Raw genomic sequence first — 24026 nt, forward strand, 5'->3', positions numbered from 1 at the left:
ACACAAATATGCCTTGAAATTGCGTGGTTTTCCTTTTACTTTGAGAACTCACACGGTCGGCCATTTATGGCAGTCATAACTTTGACTCCCATAAATGGCCGACAGTGTTATTTGACGATGTAAAATGAAAACCGCGCAATTTCGTAGCGTATTTGTGTGGATCAATGTATTCTACTTTTACATCATCTTTCTACCCATATGCATTTTATAACAAACGGTTACAAACGCTTTTTATAGACCAACTCGTCTGATACAAGGCAACGTGTCCCTTTAAGTTGTTTCTATATGTGCTGGTGGTAGATCTAGATGGTAGAATATAAGAACTTTGAACACATTCATATAATAAGCATAGGTATCACTATTTGTGTTCCATTATAAGCCCTATACATAACTTACCTATATGGGCCTCGTTGACAACAGTACCCTGGTTAAAGGCAGTGGACGCTATTGGTAATTACTCAAAATAATTATTAGCATAAAACCTTACTTGGTGATGAGTAATGGGGAGAGGTTGATATTATAAAACATTGTGAGAAACGGCTCCCTCTGAAGTGACATAGTTTTCGAGAAAGACAAGGTTTTTTTTTCTTTCATTATTATCTCGCAACTTCGATGACCGATTAAGCTCAAATTTTCACAGGTTTGTTATTTTATGCATATGTTGAGATACACGAAGTCAGAAGACTGGTCTTTAACAATTACCAATAGTGTCCAGTGTCTTTAAAGGATTTGGGTACCTTTTCAGTGTCTCAGTGAGATGAAAATTATTTTGCATGTAAAAACGTATTAACCAGTTATGTTATGTTATGGTACATATTGTTATGGTATGTTACACTTTTATATCAATATACATGCTAAAAATGAGACTAAAATAACTTTTGTGACATTGTTTTACTCATTTCTCAAAAACTACATCACCTCAGCAAGTAATATTTTTAGGGAAGCTTCCTACTATCATTATCTTCAAACTGTTTAAGTTTAGGGGCTGCAAGGTAATTTTCTGTTTTGTGATGCACTCATTTTCCCCAAACCCAATTTAACCTTGGAGCCCCTTTAAACAACATAAACACAGAAATTAATTTGTCTACTTACACATCTTACTGGATTCTTTAATTTTAGCTTCATCTTGATTTTCATTGAAAGACAAGCTCGCTATGTCAAACCAGGCAGGCATGTCCATCATGTTCAACGTCACCGGTATAACAGGTCTGTAAAGTGAAATCAAAAACATCATAATATAATACTTCTTACATTTTACAATAACCGTTTACTTGACTTTACATTGGGTGCGTTCGATTAGCTTCCCCGGGTCGACCCCGGTGCGCTCATCCGGGTGAGCCCCTGCCATGAGCTAATCGAACATGTCTGAACGGTCACTCACCCTCTCATGGTGATGCCAAATGTACCTAGGGCCAGCCCCAAGTGACCCGTTCCACTTGGGGCTGACCCGGGTAAGCCCCTGGAATGCCATCAAAGCTATTTGACTGTACCGGGGGGGGGGGGGGGGGGGGGGGGGGCAGATCGAGGTCGACCCGGGGAAGCTAATCGAACGGACCCATAAGTGCCCTGGTCATTGGGCCAATAACATTCATTTAATCTTTAACAGCTCCCTGAGGAGTATAGGAGTATGCAACCCCAGGCAACCGTAGCACTCCAGTGGTATTTTCATACACAATATCAACCTCTTCCCTTGCAGGTATCAATTTATACCCCTGGGTGAAGAGAAGTTATTACAGTAAGAGCATCTTGCTCAAGGACACAAATGTCATGGCCGGGACCCGAACCCACACTCTGATGACTTAACCACAAGAACTTGAATTCATAATCTAAACCACTCGGCCATGACACCCACTAAATGAAATGATGAAATCGCCAACCATCTTCACTTCACAGAGTGTTTTTTTGCGGTCATAACCAATAACTTTTTCATGACCTCCAATTGCCTCTGGTCTTGGCCTTGATGCCCTTCAAAAGTTTCCATTTGACTCATAAAGATTTTCAGATGGAAGTGCTCTTTTCAAAATGAAAATGGCGCTGCCCTTTCAACATGTTCAAACATGAAATTCCAGGCCTGGTGAAACTTTGTTACTTACACAAAATATTTTTCTTATACATGTAATAGCAAGTTATTTACAGATATATATTTATACAACTCAGAACAAGACTCGCTGAATATGTACTTCAAAAAAACAAGAATCGCTGAATATGTACTTAAAAAAAACAAAAATCGCTGAATATGTACTTCCAAAAAACAAGATTCGCTGAATATGTACTTTAAAAAAACAAGACTCGCTGAATATGTACTTAAAAAAAACAAGAATCGCTGAATATGTACTTGTGATGGCACTAATGGGCTTTCGTAGTTTTCACACAGAAATCTGGACTTTTACTGAGATCCAATATATTTATTTAACATTCAAAACTTTCCTGAATACCTAAAGCTGTGAAATAAATACTGGCCAGAGGCACCAATAAACTGCCATTTGTGACCATGAAATCATGCAACACCGAGTCGGCAAAATTAATTTCATTTAATGATTTCATCTTATGATCAATCACTCTGTCAAAAGCGGTAATTAGTTTCCAGGGTAGAGTAGCAGCTACTGTCATGTATACTTACGCCGTTGGACAAATTATCTTCACATGATCGGCGTTTTTTCTGGATTCGTCCAGCACCGAGGCCCATCCATGACTGCAATTAAAAAGCAAAGATTAAGCGGTTTTGATTACGTGAGGTTTTCCGTAATAATCAAATTAAAATAATAATATTACCCGGTAGTCTGTTTCTATATAGCGCTTTATACACCCGAAGGGCGTCTTAAAGTGCTTTTTAAACATACAATATCTCCTGCAAGGTATGTGGGACTAAGATTTGCATTATGAGACCTACTCCTGTTACACAGCACCATGTAATGGTTTACAAGGTGCTCTGGCGCAATATGCTGCCAATCCAGCCAGGAACACCAGGAAAACCCCCTTTCTTTTCAATGAGTGCACAGGTCGACCATTTTATGGAGTTAAAACTTGACTCACAAAATGGCGTGCCGTGTTAGTTCATGACTTATAAGGAAAACAATGCAATTTCGACGCATATTTGTGTGGATCGTTATGATATTCTACTTTTAAAACATCTATCTATTAGTCCTACTATCTATGCATTTTATAACAAACGGTTTCAAACGCTTTTCATAGACCAACTCGCCCGATCCAAGGCAAAGTGTCCCTTTAAGGGCAAATGTTGCACATTATGTACATATGTACGTACATACACTACTGTCAACATTGTAAAACAAAATTACAAATAACTGCATCAATGAAATAATTTCACGCCTCTTTGTGACATTTGCGAATGAAACTAAGAAGCTTGTCCCCTCAGTTTCCATTAAAATCATTTCAAATATTTAAGCAAAGATAACAAAAACACCTACCAGTTGAAATATTCAGGCCTGACCAGCTGTTTAGAATATTGATGTGACCAATTGGAGAGAATTTTGAACAAGCCTCAGCGCCCAAATGCATAGAGGCGCTGAAGCAGACACAAATTTGCTTTCATTTAAAGGCAAAGTGTATCTTTGGTTTCTGGAAGTTATTATCTGAAATGTTTATTTCAAAAGGTGGTTGCGTTTTTTAGATTTCACCCAAAAATACGGAGTGAATACATGTAGGAAGAATAATCCTTAACTCAGATTAAAATTTTAAAAGTGATTACGTAACATGTATGATGAATATATATTGGTTTGCGGTAACACCATGTGTGTATATCTACTTGCCAGGTAGAGTTGTTCGTAGGGAACTGTCTTGCTTTATTCTACTGCCATGGAGTATAAGCTAAAGTAGTAGTCCAGTCAAATGTCTATACCATCCGCCCTGGTAATAGTTATAAAGCAGGACAGTTCTTTTCAGAACTGAGAAGTCTCCCGAACCTCCGATTTTCTACTCCACGGCAGTAGAATAAAGCAAGACAGTTCCCTAAGAACAACTCTACCTGGCAAGTAGATATACACACATGGTGTTACCGCAAACCAATATATATTGATACCCCACCATGCAATTATTGCCTCAAATCCTATATATGTATGATGAACTAATTTGAAAAAAAGTCCTCATGAAAGTGGAAAGAATATTTAAAGTCTCTGTAAACCTTACATTAAAGACAGTGGACACTATTGGTAATTGTCAAAGACCAGTCTTCTCACTTGGTGTATCTCATCATGTACATAAAATAACAAACCTGTGAAAATTTGAGCTCAATCGGTCATCGAAGTTGCGAGATAATAATGAAAGAAAAAAACACCCTTGTCACACAAAGTTGTGTCAGTTAGATGGTTGATTTCGAGACCTCAAGTTCTAAATCTGAGGTCTCGAAATCAAATTCGTGGAAAATTATTTCTTTCTCGCAAAACTACTACATTTCAGAGGGAGCCGTTTCTCACAATGTTTTATACTACCAACCTCTCCCCATTTCTCGTTACCAAATAAGGTTTTATGCTAATATTTATTTTGAGAAATTACCAATAGTGTCCGCTGCCTTTAAAAAGAGGGAGATAAAAAAAACACATTGCATTTGATACCCGTCCAGTTTAAATTTTGTATTTTGGGTTGAACAAAGAAAACTTGACTAGAAAGGGACTTGAACCAATTACCTCCGGATGAACAAGCCGGCGCTCCACCAACTGAATCTATATTGGCGGTTTCCAATTTTGTCATTATCTTGTTTTATTTGTGTCAACATCACAAAACATCCAACGATGGTACATTTCAAAAAGAAGGGTCTGTACATTTTGTATGAGAAATTATTAGTTTTTTCCTGAATTTCCATGGTATTCTATTGAAAAAAGCATAAATTTCAAACTTTTGAAAGAAAAATTCCCTCTTGAAATGCACTGAACCATTTGTTCATGACATCCACTGACGTCATGTTTTGAATTTTGCTCCAAAACAGCCTCAAATACAATGGCATTTTAAACCACTATAACGTGATGTGAGAGACTTGTTATTTTCTCTCCGCTTTTATAACGACTTTATCATGTATGGGAAAAATGAGTGCATCATTTAATTGAATTTAACCTTGGAGCACTCGGTAAGTAACTGGCATTTAGTCTGTAGGTCGCTGCTAAGGGAGATGGATTGCTGCATTTCACACAACAGCTAGTTTTTGTTTTGATGGCTGAACTGATATATATTTTTGTAAAAATATAATTACACCAACCCCCAAAAGGTTTTATGCTAATAATTATTTTGAGTAATTACCAATAGTGTCCACTGCCAATTAAATGCTAACGACCACGTTATAAGTTTAAAAAGGATTCCGGTAAAAAAAAAAAAAAATCGCTCAAGTACCGGTTTGAACACTTCTCCCTGTATTTTGATCGTACATTTAAACATGGCCATGTGACCTCCTCTCGAACATGTCATGAAGTGCTTTTACAATCACTCTCCGATGCCGCATTCAAAGTTTTATGAGTTGCACCCATTAGTGTACTCTGATTAAATTTTCATAAAGGTTGTCTGAATTTTGTAAAGGTAGGGAATGGAAATTAATTTACTCTTCAAAGCATTTCTAAATGTCAATATCTTTCATTGCATCCGCACATAGCATGTTATCTCCAAACCAAATGTGATCATTCTTTGTCAACAATATTTAAAAGAAAGTAAATTTCTGCCTTTGATTTTTTTCTTTTTTTTGGGGGGGGGGGGCATGAAGATGAAAATTACAGAGCAATGTTTTAAGGAGAGTTGCGTAAAATCGTTGTACATGCTAAAATAATTTCCGTCTAACTAAGACAAAAATTCTTTTCATGAAAATGTATTACTCCTTATTTCTCAAAAACTACGGCACTACGGCAAGTAATATTATTAAGAGAAGCTATCTACCATCGTTATCTGTAAACCGTGCCATTTGATTGTAAATCTGTGGACGTTTGTTTTTTGTGTCGTACAAAAAGTACCCAAGCCTTTGCAAGATGCTGGACTCAAGCTCTGGTGTTTCTAATCAGTGCTCAGAGTGTGTCAAGTCAAAGATAACTATTTGTTTGTTTGTTTGTTTGTTTGTTTGTTTGTTTGTTTGTTTGTTTGTTTGTTTGTTTGTTTTGTTTCAATTTGTACAACAACAAAAGCACAGGGATATTGATCACAAATAAATAAAGTTATACAAACTAAATGAGTAACTAAAGGGGGTTTCAACCAGAGGAGGTTACCCTCCTGGATTGGAGCACCCAAACTGCTGATGTAGAATGCTGCACTGGTTTATGACAAGTATAGCATGAAACTAACTGGTTCTATATTAGCTGCACTCAGAATTATATGCACATCAAATATACATAAATGCTTCATTTGCCCTTGAGCCACACACATATTTATTCGAACTGCCTAAAAATAATTCACCTGCCAGGAGTGGAAAAAAATATAAAATTATTTATTTGTAAAATGTGCCAAGGGCCTAAAGATCACTAGCTGACTCATACGTGTACATCTCATACATCTCACACTTGCCAGGTTCACGTAGCAGCCGCACTAGCAGCCAGTAACCAAGTTTACTGTAAATCGTATTAAGGGAATAAAAAAAATATATAAAAAGAAGAACAAAATTGAAATTGGAAAAAAAAAAAAGAGAGAAAAAAAGGCTACTCTAGACGCACTTTCCTTCAATCCAATCTAACTAAACACTCTCTGCCTTCTCCAATTTCATGCTTGCTAGGCAACAGATGGAAAAATTAATCCAACGGTACAGAAAAAAACTATCCTTCAACTGTGATAATAATAAAACAGGGACTTGCTACAGTGCATATTGATATCGTAACCGTATATTCCTAGCCCACCTTGTTAAGATGTTATGACCCTTTTATCGGCCTTGTCATAGTCACCATTACAGCTCACCATCTAGACTTGTGGACAAGTCATTAAATGTCTGTCGCGATGATAGCGTTTAGACTCTGTTCCGAATCTCCCCGGTATTCTCGCGAGACTGCTGGCCTGCGAGACTACTGCTCTCAAGACTACGGTCCTAACTGAAAGTAGAAGTCGGCAACCAGCAGTTGGCACGAGACCAGTGACCTCGCGAGAGCACTGCCACAACTTGACTGTCTTACCGGGGCAGACCATTACGGACTTGTCCACACTGAGTTTACCAAGTACGAGCAATTCAAACCGCTTTGATTGCGAATTTATATTCAAATCGCTGTTACAAGAGTGCCATATCAGTCCAACAATGTGGGCTACGCTATTCCTTGCAATGAAGACAAAAATAAAGAATTCAAAATTCAAAGTTTATCAAAAATGTTGTTTGGGAAAATTATGCTACTCAGGAATCACATGTCTTCAGTGTAAAGTCTACAACGTAGGTCATGATAGTCAAATCTCACTAAGTCAGAGTAAGAGTATTTTGACTCATTGGGAATCGAGTCACCAATAGTGTGACTCGAGTCTGAAATATACTCAATTTAAATTTTGGCAAAGTTATTGCTGGGAAAAGTATGCAACTCACGGGTCACAAGTCAAGGTCATGCTAGTCGAGTCTAAGTCAGAATAAGAGTCTTTTGACTCATTGGGAATCGAGTCACCAATAGTGTGAATTGAGTCTTAATTATTCTCAATTTAAATTACTTGAGTCACAAGTCATGATAGTTGAGTCTAAGTCAAGAGTCTTTTCTCAATTTGACTTATAGGAAATTTGAGTGACTAAAAAGTGAGACTTGAGTCTGAAATATACACAATACAAATGTTGTCAAGTTTAATCCTGGGAAAAGTATGCAACTCACGAGTCACAAGTCCTCAGTGTAAAGTCCCAGTTATGATAGTCGAGTCCACGCCGGAGTTTGAGTCTTTTGATGTTATGACTCATTAGGAAATCGAGTCATCAACAGGGTGAGTTTAGTCTGAAAATGTACTCAATACAAATTGTGTCAGAGTTAATGCTGGGAAAAGTACGGAACTCACAAGTCACAATTCAGTGTCAGGTCCAGGTCATGATAATTGAGTCCGACGAGTTGTATGTAGTCTTAGGCTGAGATGTCTCATGGCGAGTGCGAGTCACTACTTGTAACTTGAATCAGGCCCAATGACTGATTCCTGTACGAGTCCCACTACAACACTTGGTACAATGTGATCAATAATTATTGCTTAAAGAACTGAGTGCCTTGACGTTGACAGGCGACACAATTCTTCCTCCAGCCTGAATATCTGTAAAGATGTAAATTGTATTCTCTTGCTAATGGCAAAAGCAAAGATGTAATTTTCACCCCAGAAAGAAACGGGTCACCTCGGGCAAACAACTTGTCACATTTGCCTAATAAGATTTCTGTATAAATAGATTTCCGGTTTCTCATCAATTTTTGGCTGCAACGTTACAAAAGTGTATTCGCTCGGAATTTCCCATGAAAAAATAATTGGAAAAAAAAAAAAAAAAAAAAACTCAGAATGAATGGTCAAATAGAGGCTGTCAAAGATCTGTGTTCAATTATTGGTTTTGGTGAAAGTGAATTATAGCAGACCTTTAGTTTCCAGTGAAAACAACACAGTTACACGCGGTTTGCGTTTTTGTCAGGGAGATATTTAGAATTACTTTCAACACACAAGTTACTAAGAGTAGCAAGTCATGGGGCGATGGTTCTTTTTCCAATGCTGGACCCACACTCTGGAATGACTTGCCTCTACAAATCCGCAATATTTATAATCTCAATACTTTCAAGTTGAAAACCACACTGTTTAATCGTGCCTATGTGTAATTGGTCTGTTTGTCTTATTTTCCTTGCTGGGCGTGGTTCCCCCTCCTGTGCGTCTTGAGCACCTTATTTTGGTGGATTTTGGCGCCCTATAAATATTAATTATTATTACATGTACATGGTTACATGTAGTAGGGACAAAGTTTCCATATTCAGGGAGATTTTCAAATTTGTTGATCAGAGCATGGAAAGTTGAGAGAATTCTCAGGGAACTACATGTATCTGAAGGTCGAGTCAGGGAGAGCTGGCAGCTCTTGCGACACACATCATAGTAAAGCACAAATGACATACCAATTTTTGGCAGTCTTTCTGCACACACTTTCAAAAGCAATTCACTACTATTGATGATCATGCAGCAACCAGATTCTGAAATTTTTGGGCAATCCATACCTAATGAATTGTCTTCTACGCAAATGTTGTTATCCCCCAGTGAACAAATGTCACTGTAAAGTACAAACAGTTTTTAATGTGGTTGGCTCTACTGCATATATTTATTTTTGTGGAAGGTTGTTAGCAATGGCTGTACATTCGGCTCTTGTTGCAGCATTGTACCATGAGCAATTTTATAAAGAGGTTACTGCTTATACATGTATGAAGAGTTCTGAAGTCCTTTTGACATGTTTAAAAGCCCAGTTCTGCCAAGTGTTTCTTCATTTTGTTGTCCTTTTATAACAACATTCCTGATTTAAGGAGATAATTTGAGGTTATTTGTGGCTTGTTGTTGTGGCCGAGTGTGGGTTTGAATCCCAGTCAAGACACTTAAAGTCACCTGGAAATAGATTTTTTTTTTTTCAAACATAAGAGTATATGCCTACGAACAATAAAACAATTTTTTTAGTAATTGCTTGTCACGATTTATATGTTTAAAAAATATATAAAGTTGTTTGGGGGGCTGACTCCGCCTACCCCTTTTGTGATGTCAATCACAATACGTGCAAAGTACATGTATGTCCAATTTCAAAAAGTGTTTTTCTACATTCAGCAGCAATACACCTGGTCGGCATTGCCGGAAAAAAACAAAAAAACAAACATTTTGAAACGTACAAACTCACGATTTGGTCCATACATATACTTTGCAATTGTGTTTACTCTACGCATTACAGGCAAAGTCTGCCTCGATTGACATCACGAACAGCGCCCTCAAGGGTCGGGGTCTACTCTTTAAATTTGTAAATAACATAAGAACTGATTTTTTAAAACCTTAGCTAACTGTTTATTCACATTCCACTCATCAAAACACATATACTAGTGACAAAAGCTTTATTTTGAAAAAATACCACTTCCTGGGGTGGATTTCACAAAGAGTTAGGACTAGTCTTATCTGGAGTTAAGACCAGTTACTCGTCCTAACTTAGGACTATCCATGCAATTTGTATATCTCCTAGGACTAGTCCTAAGTTAGGACTAGTCCTAACTCTTTGTGAAATCGACCCCAGGTGACTTTAAGTACATAAGGCACTTAAAACAATAATTGCTCCGAAAAAAGTTGAGAAGGCACAATGTAGTGCATTCCGCTCTACCAGCCAGGCTCCTAGTGGATGATACCCTTGCATACAGACTGTGATGGGGTAACCCCATTTCAGGCCCAAGAATAGGTGGCAAAGTAAATATAATAAGAATAGAAAAAGATAATCATTTTCTGAAAGACCCCACAAGACTGTTTTTTTTTTTTAAAGGAACACATTGCCTTGGATCGGATGAGTTGCTATATATACAAAGCGTTTGAAACCGTTTGTTATAAAATGCATATGGTTGGAAAGATGTTTTAAAAGTAGAATACAATGATCCACACAAATTTGCCTCGAAATTGAGTGGTTTTCCTTTCTGCTTTGCTAACTAACACTTTTGGCCATTTATGGGAAAAATTTGACTCCCATAAATGGCTGACCGTGTTAGTTGACGAGGTAAAAGCAAAAACCACGCAATTTCGAGGCACATTTGTGTGGATCATTGTATTCTACTTTTCAAACATCTTTCCAACAACATGTGCATTAAAGAAAAGTTATAAACGCTTTTCAAAGACCAACTCGACCGATCCAAGGCAACGTGTTCCTTTAAAGCCATTGGACCCTTTCGGTACAGGAAAAAAAAAAAAGTTCACAGATTTACAAATAATTTACAGGGTTTACAGAAGGTAATGGTGAAAGACTTCTCTTGAAATATTAGTCCATGAAATGCTTTACTTTTTGAGAAAACGGTAAAACAATATAAATTCTCGTTAACGAGAATTACGGATTTGTTATAAACACATGTCATGACACGGCAAAACGCGCGAAAACAGGAGTGGGTTTTCCCGTTATTTTCTCCCGGCTCCGATGTCCGATTGAGCCTAAATTTCCACAGGATTGTTATTTTATATACAAGTTGTGATACACGAAGTGTGGGACTTGGACAATACTGTTTACCGAAAGTGTATAATGGCTTTAACAAGGGAAGATTTGGCAGAGTTAAAAGCCTGTTGAAGACGCACTTACCCTTTGCAATGCAGGATATGGTAAAAAAAAAAAAAAACATCATGTAAAACTGTACTTACCCAGTATCCCCAAGCCCATGTAGAAATATGAGCTGTAACAGGAGAGGGAGAGAACAAAACAAAGAAAATGCAGAGTTAGTTTTAGTCAAGTAGAATTTATGTTATTCTTGACGACCACTCATCAGGATCATATTTCCAGGGGGGAAACCGGAATCCAAGAAAGGAACTTGAAAAAAAAAAATTTGAAATAAAATTTGAATCCTGTTGATTTTTTTTTTCAAGTACAACCATACATGGTGGGTGTATGTAGAAAGACGCAGTCAGGGGTAAAGGGAAGGAAGGTAGACGTTTGGTTACCACTTCTAAAAATAAAGGCACTACACAAAGTAAAAAAAACATGGCATCTCATGGCCAGTCGGTCAAGCGCACAGGGGTCGATTTCACAAAAAGTTAGGACTAGTCCTAACGTAAGACTTGTCCTAGGAAAAATTCAAAACTTAAGGCTAGTCCTAAGTTAGAACGGGTAACTCGTCCTACATGTAACTCGAGATAAGAGTCTTTAACTCAACTGTGAAATCAACTCCTGGACTCAAGCTCAGTCATGTATGGTGTGAGGGTTAGAGTCCTGGTACCAACACTTGTGTCCTAAAACACGACGTAGGGAGGGTGTGTCCGTTAAGCTTCCCTGGGTGTACCCTGCGGTGCTCACTCGGGTGAGCCCATGACAAGAGCTAATCGAACAATCACACTCGCCCTCTCGTGGTGACGGCATGCACCTCAGGTCACCCCCAAGTGACCCACGCCACAAGCAGGGCACTGGGTGCTGACCCAGGTCAGCCCGTCAAAGCTATTCGAACGGGGTAGACCGGGGTCGACCCAGGGAAGCTAAACAAACACACCCACTATATATGTTCATCCTTCGGATGGGACATAAAGACATGAAAGACATTCCTATGCTATGGCAATTTTATGTAAAAGAACCCAGTTACTCATCGCTCAAGAGAAAGGGTTTGCCCTAGTTCTTCTTGCTATGGCTGCTGAATGTGCCGCAGCAACTTGTAAACCGTTATAAGGTGCTTCATAAATTGGTCACATAATTAAAAAAACCTGCCTTTAAATGTTTCTAGTCAGTAAAAAAATAATGCATGAACCAGAACAACACACTCGCAGAAGCAGACCAGCGATAGAAGTTATTATAGAATCGTAGATGACAATTTTTAATATCAAAATATCACAAAATCCGTTTTATATTGCCCAACCTTAATACGTCAAATCCATGTCATCCACCCGACTATACGTAAACAGACTGTTTCCAGGGCTACCGGGGAGCAGTAAGTTTATCCCAACACTGCCGCGGTAATTTGATTGTGCACATCCCTACATGGTAGATGATATTCACTTGATATCTTGCTGATAAATCCGTTTTTTTTTTTTTCTTCTCTCGCCAACTTGGTCATTGGTGAAGGCGCCTGATTCTAATTGAAGCTCACGGCTATTGGATTGCTGGTGTCCCAGGGTCCTACGCAAGTGACATCTCAACTGATGTTATTCGACAGGCATAGGTCCTATATCATGGGAATATCACATATCGAATTGACCGGGGACTACTCTGACCATAGATCCGAGTTTAGAAAAAGGTGTGCGTTAAATTGTTTTTTTTCCCTTTTCTTTCAAAAGGGACGTTCAATCCTTACATCTAGTTCACAATAAACACACTGACATGTTTGACAGACGTATTGAAGGAAACAGGTCTTTTGAAAGCAGAGAGTATACACACAAGGACGAGAGGCCTTGCTGACAGAAAAGTTTGAAATTGCAATCTTTCCCATGCCCCCCCCCCCCCCCCCCCCGCAGCAACAAAAATTAGTTTAAATAGCATTCAAGCCAAACAAGTTTCGCTGAAGTAGCTGTTTAAGACACTGAGCCCCTCCTTTAGAGTTCTCTTAGGTGACATCAGGGAAGCCTATTTCCGAGTGTTTACATCGACTAGGTTGAATCTCCTGTCAAAGTCCTGCAGGCCCTTCTAATAGCACGAGGAAGGGAATTCCTGCAGGGAGTAAAGGATGCACTGCAGCGACGGATCAAAGTCCTTGACGACGGTTGTTGGGAATGACAGCTTGTGCAAGAAAAAGACTTCTCAGAATTGACGGGGGACGAGCATGACTTCAAATGCATCTTATAGATGTAGGCTGCAGTCATTGACTGTACGCCTGTGATATAGGTTATATGCAGCTTCCTCACCTACTTATCTTAAATGTAAGGATGTTTATCAATGATGTCATTTGCACCATTTGGCAATCCCTCCGTTGACTGGTTTGACTGTCTTCAGGATAAAGACAGACTCTGTAGCTAGTAGAGGCAGTTTGAATCCTATGTTTTTAGTAGAGGGTAACTTGCAACAACTTAACAATGTTAAATTTGCATCCGAGATGAAGAATATTAAAATTGGTTTTACTCTTACACCGATGTGGGTTAGCACTGTGTAATCAGTGCTTTCCCCAAGTTTCTGTGAAAAAAATCAAACGCATATTACTCGGGTGGGATTTGAAGGTTCAAACCCGTGACCTTTGCAATTCTAGAGCAGTGTCTTACCAACTAGACCACCGAGATTGGTAGCTAGAGGCAGCTCGAATCATATATTTTAGCAGCGGTTACCGCAACAAGCACAAGAATGTTAAATTTGCATCAGGGATAAAGAATGTTAACTTTGGTTTTTACCCTTACACCGATATGAGTTTGCATTGTACACTCAGTGCTTTTCCGAGTTCTTTATTGCAATGGGGATTGTGCAAATAGAACACACTTTTGACTCACGGGTAAGGGCACTGCCAGGGGGCGACAAACACAATAAAAGAGACAGCAGAGGTCCGTTACCCGAGAAGACAGGGCCCAAGAGGGTCTTATCAGGTGACAAAAGGGCTAAGCTTTGAACTTTCAATAAATGTCAATGTTCATTTTCAAGTCGAAAATACCGTAGAACCCAATAGAAATAAGTATGGTTATTGGCTTTTGGGTTATCCTTGGATAATTTTGTACAGTATTTCTTGTGTTCCATTTTGGTTTATCTTATTTCATTGTCTTTCCTCCTGTCGTTGTGTAGTATGTATTTTTTGCGTGTTTTTGGTGTATTTTTATCCGAATACAATCAATCAATCAATCAATCAATCAATCAATCAATCAATCAATCAATCACTCAATCAATCAATCAATCAGTCAATATCTGACATTTTTCAATTTACATATCGATGCGTTTTTCATGTATATATTCCACAGGTCATTTGTACATAATGAACATAGAATGGAGTGTTAGATGATAAGAGTACAAGTATGTACTTTTACCGGAAAAAAACTCTTTAAAGTCATTGGACACTTTTGTCTATAATAGGGCCCTAAAGTCTTTTATTATTTTAGCGAGAAATTACCTCTTTCTCAAAAACTACCTTACTTCAGGGGGAGTCGTTTCCCACAATGTTTTATACTAACAACAGCTCTCTATTGCTTGTTACCAAGTCAGTTTTTGAGTTAATTATTGATTTGAGTAATTACCAAACGAGTACCTTCTCTTTAACATATTGATCCATGCATTCTACATACATTTCATAGGCCGTTTGTACATAACGTCGTTTTATGGCGAGGTTGAGGACTAAGAGTCAGGTGACATTTTAAAGTACATTTTGTACTTTTCCCGCAACCCGCAAAAACATAATACTCTTTAATAGCACGCTGTCAAGTGCGCTGGATCTTGAGTGGGAGCAGTTATGTCATGGGACCGCAGGGCAGCGCAAACCAACAAAGCACAACATCGTAATATTGTGCTGTCACCGAGCACTCTTGGCATCACTCCCGTTGCCATGGTATTATCTAATTTGTTGACTTCCATGTCACCTTTCCTTTTAGAGCTTAATGGACGGGTTACATGTACAAGTTACGGCAGCCTAATTTAATTACCTACACATTCAGCGCCAATACCACTGAAACAGGAAAGCGTTCAATGCACTCGTACACGAGAACGTTCCTTTGTGATGGTTCAACCAATCAACAAGCAGACGATAAAGTGTTAATTTGAATCCGGAGGCTATTATTGAAATGAAAAAGGTTTGTATGATATGTCAGAAACACTGTGTGCCCCCCCCCCCCCCAATCACTTCCTCCAATAAACTGCAAATGGACATTTGATTTGTTTTACATCAGGTTTTCATGCCAACTAAATGAAAATGGAAGTAAAAAATGATGGATTGATCCGGCTAAAGGGAACCTGCAGTCAAGTAATGGGAAAACAATTACAGCCAAAGTTTAAGAAATTTTCCAAGTGTGCGGTTTGAGCAAAACAGCTCAGTCAAAGTAGCTGTACGGTTCTTTCATCTGTAACCAAAACTTACGAAACAATTCATTGTTTTACGCCACCAAGTAATGCATGTAATCTGTAGAGAGTAAGTGCCGAGTACTGAGGTACATGTAAAATTAGTGCCGAACGCTTGGGGGCCATGGGTAATACTTCCCCAAATTCAAGCGCTAGTACATGTTCACTTTATACGCAACAGTGCAAGGGTAAAATCAGTATCCCTGATGCAAACTTAAATATCTATTTAGTTGCTAAAACACTGTTAAAAAGGATTCAAACTGCCTCTATAGCTACAGTGTAGTGGGCAATCTTGAATGGGCACGTGGTAATTGGCATCTGTTCTGGAATAGCAAAGGTTGTGGGTTTGAATCTCACTCCAGTAGGCCTATAATGCGTAATGGATTTTTTCACAGGCATTCATATGACAGGACTCAGGAAAATATTTAGTTCTAAAGATGCTTTGCTCACATCGGTGTAAGGGTAAAACTAAATGGCAAAAATTATTATACAGTGTAGCGGGCAATCTCGAACAGGCATGTGGTAATTGGCATCTGTTCTGGAATAGCAAAGGTTGTGGGTTTGAATCCCACTCCAGTTGGCCTATAATGCGTAATGGATTTTTTTCACAGGCGTTCATATGACAGGACTCAGGAAAATATTGAGTTCTAAAGATGCTTTGCTCACATTGGTGTAAGGGTAAAACTAAATGGCAAAAATTATTATACAGTGTAGCGGGCAATCTTCAACGGGCATGTGGTAATTGGCATCTGTTCTGAAATACAAAGGTAATGGGTTTGAATCCCACTCATGCAGCCGGTTTCACAAAACTGCGTAAGTCCACTTGCGCAACGTTTATGGCGTAAGTTGCGCCATTAACGTTGCGCAAGTGGATTTATGCAGTTGCGCAAAGTTTCGTGATATCGGCTGCAGTAGGCCTACTATGCGTATGGATTTTTTTTTCACAGGCATGACAGGACTCGGGAAAATATTGAGTTATAAAGGTGCTTTAAACACATCGGTGTATAAGGGTAAAACTAAATAGCAAAATTTCATTTGGGACTCTTGAATACACAGTGTACACAACGTCACAGTCTCAAGTCAAGTTTAAATCTAAAAGTGGAAGTGGCCGAGCGGTTAAGAGCACCGAATTCAAACTCTGGTGTTTCTGATCAGCATAGTGTGGGTTCGAATCCCCAGCCGTGACACTTGTGTCCTTAAGCAAGACACTTAATCATTGCTTCGCCCTTCGGATGGGACGTAAAGCCGTTGGTCCCATGTGTTGTGTAACGCATATAAAAGAACCCAGTACACTTTTCGAAAAGAAAAGGGGATCGCCCCGGTGTTCCTGGCTGTGGCTGCTGTATGCGCCGTAGCACCTTGTTAACCCTTATAAGGTGCTACATAATTCGGTCTCAAAATTTATCACTGCAAAAACATATCTTTCAGAAAGTTTGTATATATACTCAGCGCCTTGAGTACCTTGTTTGGTAGCACCTTGTAAACCGTTTTAAGGTGCTACATAATTGGGTCTCAGAATTCATCAGTGCAATAACCTATCTTTCTGAAAGTTTGTATACTCAGCACCTTGAGTACCTTGTTTTGTAGGTACAGGCGCTATATAAGACTTTGATAATATAGTATTAATAATAATCTAAAAGAAGACCTCATAAATTTCTCAAACATGCAATTCATCACCACTAAACCGGTTTGCAAAAATAACTTTCTGCTAACACGATTAGAAGAAAAAAAAGAGTAAAATCATCGCTGTCAATGCGCACATCCCTTTAATTTTTAATCCAATATGGAATCTATTTTATCAAGCTGATCAAACACCAATGCCGCTTTCTGGCGCTGGACCACACGGCAACCAGAGAGATAACCCCCGAGGTCTGCGAGGAATTACCTACTTTGAAACCAAATCGTCTTACCAAAATCCTGTTGATCATATGCAATGGCCTGCTAATATAACTCCCCATGGAGCAGGCAATGGATTGTTCACATCAGAGCAATAGCGAGCATACCCTGTACATTTAACACATGTGGCCAGCCGTCGATTTCACAAAACTCTTCCTAACTTAAGATTAATCTTAGGACTTGGGACGAGTCCCAACCATGCACTGTAGCACGCAGACCTTAAGATTAATCCTAAGTTAGGACGAGTCACTCGTCCTAACTCGAGATAAGACAATCCTAACTCTTTGTGAAATCGACGGCAGGGCCCAATTTCATGGCTCTGCTTACTGTAAGCACAGAATCGGCGCTTATAGAAGCAGGGAATTCCGTGCTTACGTCAAGCGTATTTCACAGGTTAGCAGCGATTTTTGGCTTCTTCGCATGCGTACTCCGTGTTACTAGGCATTCTACGCTTACAAGGCTAGTGCAGAAGTTTGGCGCTTGCACGTACATGTACGTAAGCAGGGAATCGTGATTGAAGCGCATAATTTGGCGGTAAGCAGAGCCATGAAATTGGGCCCTAGTTACTACGAGCAGTTCCACGGTAATATACTCAAGCTGCATTGACCATATGAATCCAAAAATTATGGTTTATAATGGACAGGGTGCATACACTGTACATGTGGCCTGGTTTACTACGAGCAGTTCCTCAGTAATATACTCAAGCTGCATTGACCATATGAATCCAAAAATTATGGTTTACGCTCTAACGATTCTCAGAGTTAATGGATGAACGATTTTCACGATTTGATGGGCTGAGAATTGTTAATCAATAGCGAATGAGAAAATAGAGATACATGTAGCTGTTGCAAACAACTTACCAACCAGAAGGATCTAGATGTTTTACATGTAAATGCAAAAAACTAAAATGATTACATAGTTTGTGGGATTTTGTTGGTTTTAGAGATATAATTTATAAAGTAATCAAAATGTATGAAATCACTCCAATTTTATTTTAACTTTTTCCTGACGACAGAAAAGAAGACAAAAATTTGTACCAGTTTGTTCGCTTTGAAGCGGTACATTTCTTTTCCTGAACTTTTTTTGCAATCTATCGAATGAATTTTTCCACACGGAATACGCGCATGCCTATTCCACCAATCGAAAGCATGCATCTTTAATGTTCTCGTATTCTTTATCGAGGCCTGTGTGACCAGGCCTTTAGTGGTAAATGGAAAATGAAAAAATAACCTTGGCAACACGAGCCAGACTGTTGGTCAGGGCTACAAGGGCAAAAAGATCACTTTGGGCTAAAGGGAGAGATCTCATGAAACGCAAATTATTTTAGCACAGGTACAGCCTATTTACCAGTACTGGTGTTTACACCTTGTACGTGCAAAAAGATTTTTCGTCTTCCAAGACAAAAACTATTTTTGTGACATTGTTTCGCTCATTTCTCAAACACTACAGCATTCCAGCAAGTAATATTTTAAGGAAATCTGACTATATCTATCATCTTAAAACCGTGTAAAGTGTAAATCTATGGACGCTGTGTTTTTGTACAAAAAGTACCCAAACCCTTTTAAAAATAATTGAACAGAGTTTAGTGTACAGTGATTTTTGCTTTTAATTCTAATTTGAAAATATTCTGTATTCTTTGTGAAGAGAGCAGACCTCGTCAAACTTTGGCTTCTTATCTAACCTCCCCCCTCTACATTTACTTTTTGTTAAAGCTTTCCCATGTACACATGTATTGATACTTCATGTACCTTCTATGGAAAATAAACCTGAACCTGTGTAAACCAGAATCGCAGTTAAATACGCCACATTGTTAAAATCACAATTTCCTGAAAACCGGGATCCGAATGCCAGATCAAACGCTGCCCCAATTCATGGCAATTACAAACTGGGTCAAGCCTTTCAGAGACCCTTGTAGTTTCCTCAGTAAACAATGGGATGATCTCTAGAAAGCTGTCTTGAAAAGTCCCAAGGAGCGTCTTAAATGCCCTAGAAACACAATCTGATGGGCATTGTTAAAGTGGCGTGATGGAGTGAGCGTGTTCTAAAGACGCTGAAACCAGCTCCAAGGTAATTGTTCCAGTCGGATCTAGCCTTAGGAGCACGTACAGTGCAGTGTACGCATGGTGTAACGGTTCTCTCTATAGTGCGTGCAGTATCGCATGACTATAAAACGTGATGGCATGGCAAGGCACGATACAATGGATGAAATCACAGCTAATACATTGGGATAAACAGTTAAAGACACTGGACACCTTTGGTAATTGTCAAAGACCAGTCTTCTCACTTTGTGTACATCTCAACATATGCACAAAATAACAAACCTGTGAAAATTTGGGCTTGATTTATCGTCGGAGTTGCGAGATAACTATGAAAGAAAAAACACCCTTGTCACATGAAGTTGTGTGCATTCAGATGCTTTATTTCGTAACCTCAAATCCTAAATCTGAGGTCTCGATGCTTGATTTTGATGCTTGATTTCTTGTTCCAGTCGGATCTAGCCTTAGAAGCTTGTACAGTGCAATGTACATGTACATGGTGTACGTATTGCTTCTCTTTATAGAGCGTACGCTATCGCCTACTATAAAACGTGATGGCATGGCAAGGCACGATACAATGGATGAAATCACAGCTAATATTAGTTGGGATAGACAGTGAAATGTGGAGTACAGATGTTTGTGCTTTAAATGGCAGTGTACAATCAAAGCTGAATGAATTGGCATACACGGTAACCGCACAATGCAATCCAAAACATGAGGTTATCTACAAATAAATTTTCACAAATTAGGTTTATGATTTCGGCTGCTACTTGTTAAAGGAACACGTTGCCTTGGATCGGTCGAGTTGGTCTTTGAAAAGCGTTTGTAACCGTTTGTTATAAAATTGATATGGTTAGAAAGATGTTTTAAAAGTAGAATACAATGATCTACACAAATATGCATCAAAATTGCGTGGTTTTCGTTTTACCTCGTTGACTAACACGGTCGGCCATTTATGGGAGTAAAAAAGTTGACTCCCATAAATGGCCGACCGTGTTAATTCGCGACGTAAAATAAAAACCGTGCAATTTTGAGTGATACTTGTGTGGATCATTATATTCTATTATTAAAACATCTTTCCAACCATATACATTTCATAATAAACGGTTTCAAACGCTTTTTTATAGACCAACTTGTCCGATCCAAGGCAACGTGTTCCTTTAACTTATTTATTTGTTGCTGTATATTAAAGGCTGATTGTTGTTTTCTAGTGTTTGAACTCACATCTTGCTGAACACACACTGTCTTAAAATAAATAATGTTGCAGACTTCTTTTATTTATTTGTGTGTTTGTTTTGTTCAGTTCCAGACCTTGCAATTCTACAGACCGAAGTTGTAATTGTCAAGGTTTTGGTCTTTTTCTTTCCAAGAGATGATTCATTGTTTGATTGATTGATTAGTTTCTATTAATTGAAAGTTACTTTGTTAATTGATTGCTTGATTAATTGATCGATTGGTTTGATTATTGGTTGATTGATTGATTTATTGAGTAAGTGGTTGATCTACTCTACATGAATAGTTGGTTCATTGATGTCGATGAAAAGGTCAATACATGTACGTTTCAAGACAGTTTACAGGCAGTGTACACTATTGGTAATTACTCAAAATAATTGTTAGAATAAAACCTTACTTGGTATCGAGTGATGGGGGGCTGCAGTATAAAACATTATGAGAAACGGCTCCCTCTGAAGTAATGTAGTTTTCAAGAACGAAGAAATTTTCCACAAACTTGATTTCGAGACCTCAGATTTAGAATTTGAGGTCTCGAAATCAAGCATCTGAAAGCACACAACTTCGTGAGACAAGGGAGGTTTTTTCTTTCATTATTATCTCGCAACTTCGACGACCGATTGAGCTCAAATTTTCACAGGTTTGTTATTTATGCATGTTGAGATACACCAACTGTGAAGGCTAGTCTTTGACAACTACCAATAGTGTATAGTGTCTTTAAAGGCAAACAATCCTCAAACTGAATTCAGAATTCAACAAGACCCCAGGGGCTGATTTCACAACGACCATCCGAGCTAAGATTGATAGTAACTGTAAACCAAACATAGTTGCTTAGTAAAGTGTGGTGTCACAATACAAAATCACTATATGGTGATACTGATAATTTTGTCTGACGATGGATTTCATTGCTTTGTGAAATCGACCCCATGGTCTTGTATTTCACAGTATTTACTGTACCAGCGATTTAATTTACAAACCAGAATATTGTAATGTACTCAAGTGTAAGCTAACGTAATGGGGGAGAACTTTCTACACAGTTTATATTTACATGTACATTGTTGTGTAAACTATTTATATTTAAAAAAGCTATGATCATGTTTTAAATGCGTTATTCAGCTTTAAACTAATCCCAACCTAATTGAAAGATTATAAAAACTCAAAATCAATATTGAACATCATTTTCTTTTCTTGTCTTTTTCATTACAGAGCGAGGTATTTTCAGTCATCGAAAACACAAGACCACTACACTTGTCCAGTCCAGAGTTAACTCCCCCCCCCCCCCCCGAGGCTAAAATCACTGGTCTGGGGCCTGCCATCCAGTGTTTAAAATCAAGCCCTGTTCTTGTCTGCAGTAAATATTCTGAGCTACATGTTCAAGCCCTTGGGTATTGTGGATTTTTCCTCCCCAAATGCAAGCCCTGAATATACTTTCAGTCAGCATTCTTCATTCACTCCGAACCCAACCACTTGAAATATTGATCTCTACTCATTATGATATAATCTAAACATCGTTTAAACGCAGGATGCCAGAGGGACATTGCTGATAATGTAATTTGTAAAAAGGTGCTCACACTTTAGCATTTCATAATTTATTTCTTCTGTTGCGTCTAAAAAAAGACTGCATTGCACTGCGATCATTTAACTTATTAAGTATCACATGTACACATGGTACGATTTCATTATTAAAACGATAAAACTACGTACATGTAGCCCAAATATTGTCTGAAATCATAATGAAATAATATGCAATATTTGAAATTTAAAATTGTGGCTCAATTAATAGTGTTCTACCTCAGCCTCCTATTTAATTTGGTTTTTTTTTGTTAAAGGCACTGTACACGTTTGTTAATTGTCAAAGACCAGTGTTCTCACCTGGTGTATCCCATCATTTAAGCATAAAATAACAAGCCTGTGAAAATTTGGGCTCAATCGGTCATCGAAGTTGCGAGAATTGATGAAAAAAAAAAACACCGGACAAATTTGTGTGCTTTCATATCAGAATAAAAGACTTCTAACTAGAAGTCTTTTAATATTTTAGTGAGAAATTACCTCTTTCTCAAAAACTACGTTACTTTAGAGAGAGTCGTTTTCCACAATGTTTTATACTATCAACAGCTCTCCAATGCTAGTTATCAAGTCATTTTTTAAGTTAATATTTGTTTTGAGTAATTACCAAACGTGTACCTTCCCTTCAATGTAAAATTGTTGTAATTCAGCCTTTGTGCTGTGAGGAACGTTTTTAATCTAACATTTTATTTACGGAATAATATTATTAGTACAGTAAGGGCCTCTCCTATTTAGCCCTGATTTGTAACCTGTATAGTGAAACCTGGGGATATTAGTCTAGTCATTCTATGGTTTGACCTAGACAAAATTGCAACAAAAATGATTTTTTTTTTTGCAAGTGTCTCCTGAAACTCTCTAAAACAACACATCCAAAAAGTAGAAAAAAGTTGGGGAAATATGCATAATTTGCATAAATTACAAAAACACAACACCCCTCCAGCTATGAAATGGTATAGCCCTCCGCCGCCCTCGGGTAAACAACTCTTTATAAGGGAATGCTGTGCGCGTCGCGCGTATCGCGTGATGTGGCACAACTGTTTCAGCCGTTGCTCTCGACCAATAGGAATGAAGAAACTGTCTTATAAGAACAGGTGCAAGGTCGCGTGTCACGCCCATGAATTAACACTTTTACCGGTCATAAACAAAGGTTTATACACATCCACGTGACGGGCTCTCCACTAATAGGAATAGCGAAACTGTCTGAGGTATTTATGAATGTATGTTTGTCATTCCACACTAAAGTGTTTGGACTTGAATAGTCTTGAAATCAAGTCGGTAATTGTTAAAGGCAGTGGACACTATTGGTAATTACTCAAAATAACTATTAGTATAAAACCTCACTTGGTCACGAGTAATGGGGAGAGGTTGATGGTATAAAACATTGTGAGAAACGGCTCCCTCTGAAGTGCTATAGTTTTAAAGAAAGAACTAATTTTCCACGAATTTGATTTCGAGACCTCAGATTTAGAACTTGAGGTCTCGAAATCAACCATCTAAACGCACACAACTTCGAGTGACAAGGGTGTTTTTTCTTTCATTATTATCTCGCAAATTCGATGACCGATTGAGCTCAAGTTTTCACAGGTTAGTTATTTTATGCACATGTTGAGATACACCAACTGCTAGTCTTTGACAATTACCAATAGTGTCCACTGCCTTTAAGCACGGTGTAGCTACGGGGACGGTACACACATCCTCGATCCCAGTATGTGTGTGAGTCAGTAGTAGAGCTGCCACGTGCTACC

General features: G+C 38.4%; 1 protein-coding gene across 1 annotated transcript in view; it reads right to left on the reverse strand.

Moving 5' to 3' along the window:
- Positions 1–24026, reverse strand: part of LOC139952323 (acyl-protein thioesterase 1-like) — a 46493-nt gene that overhangs the window by 16999 nt on the left and 5468 nt on the right. The window contains exons 3-5 of the mRNA XM_071951425.1: positions 11254–11285; positions 2621–2692; positions 1093–1208 (exon numbers count right to left, since the gene is read on the reverse strand). Coding sequence (XP_071807526.1) covers positions 1093–1208; positions 2621–2692; positions 11254–11285 — 220 coding nt within the window. The remainder of the gene's footprint in view (positions 1–1092; positions 1209–2620; positions 2693–11253; positions 11286–24026) is intronic.

Source organism: Asterias amurensis, chromosome 20 (assembly GCF_032118995.1).
Source record: "Asterias amurensis chromosome 20, ASM3211899v1".
Classification (NCBI taxonomy): Eukaryota; Metazoa; Echinodermata; class Asteroidea; order Forcipulatida; family Asteriidae; genus Asterias; species Asterias amurensis.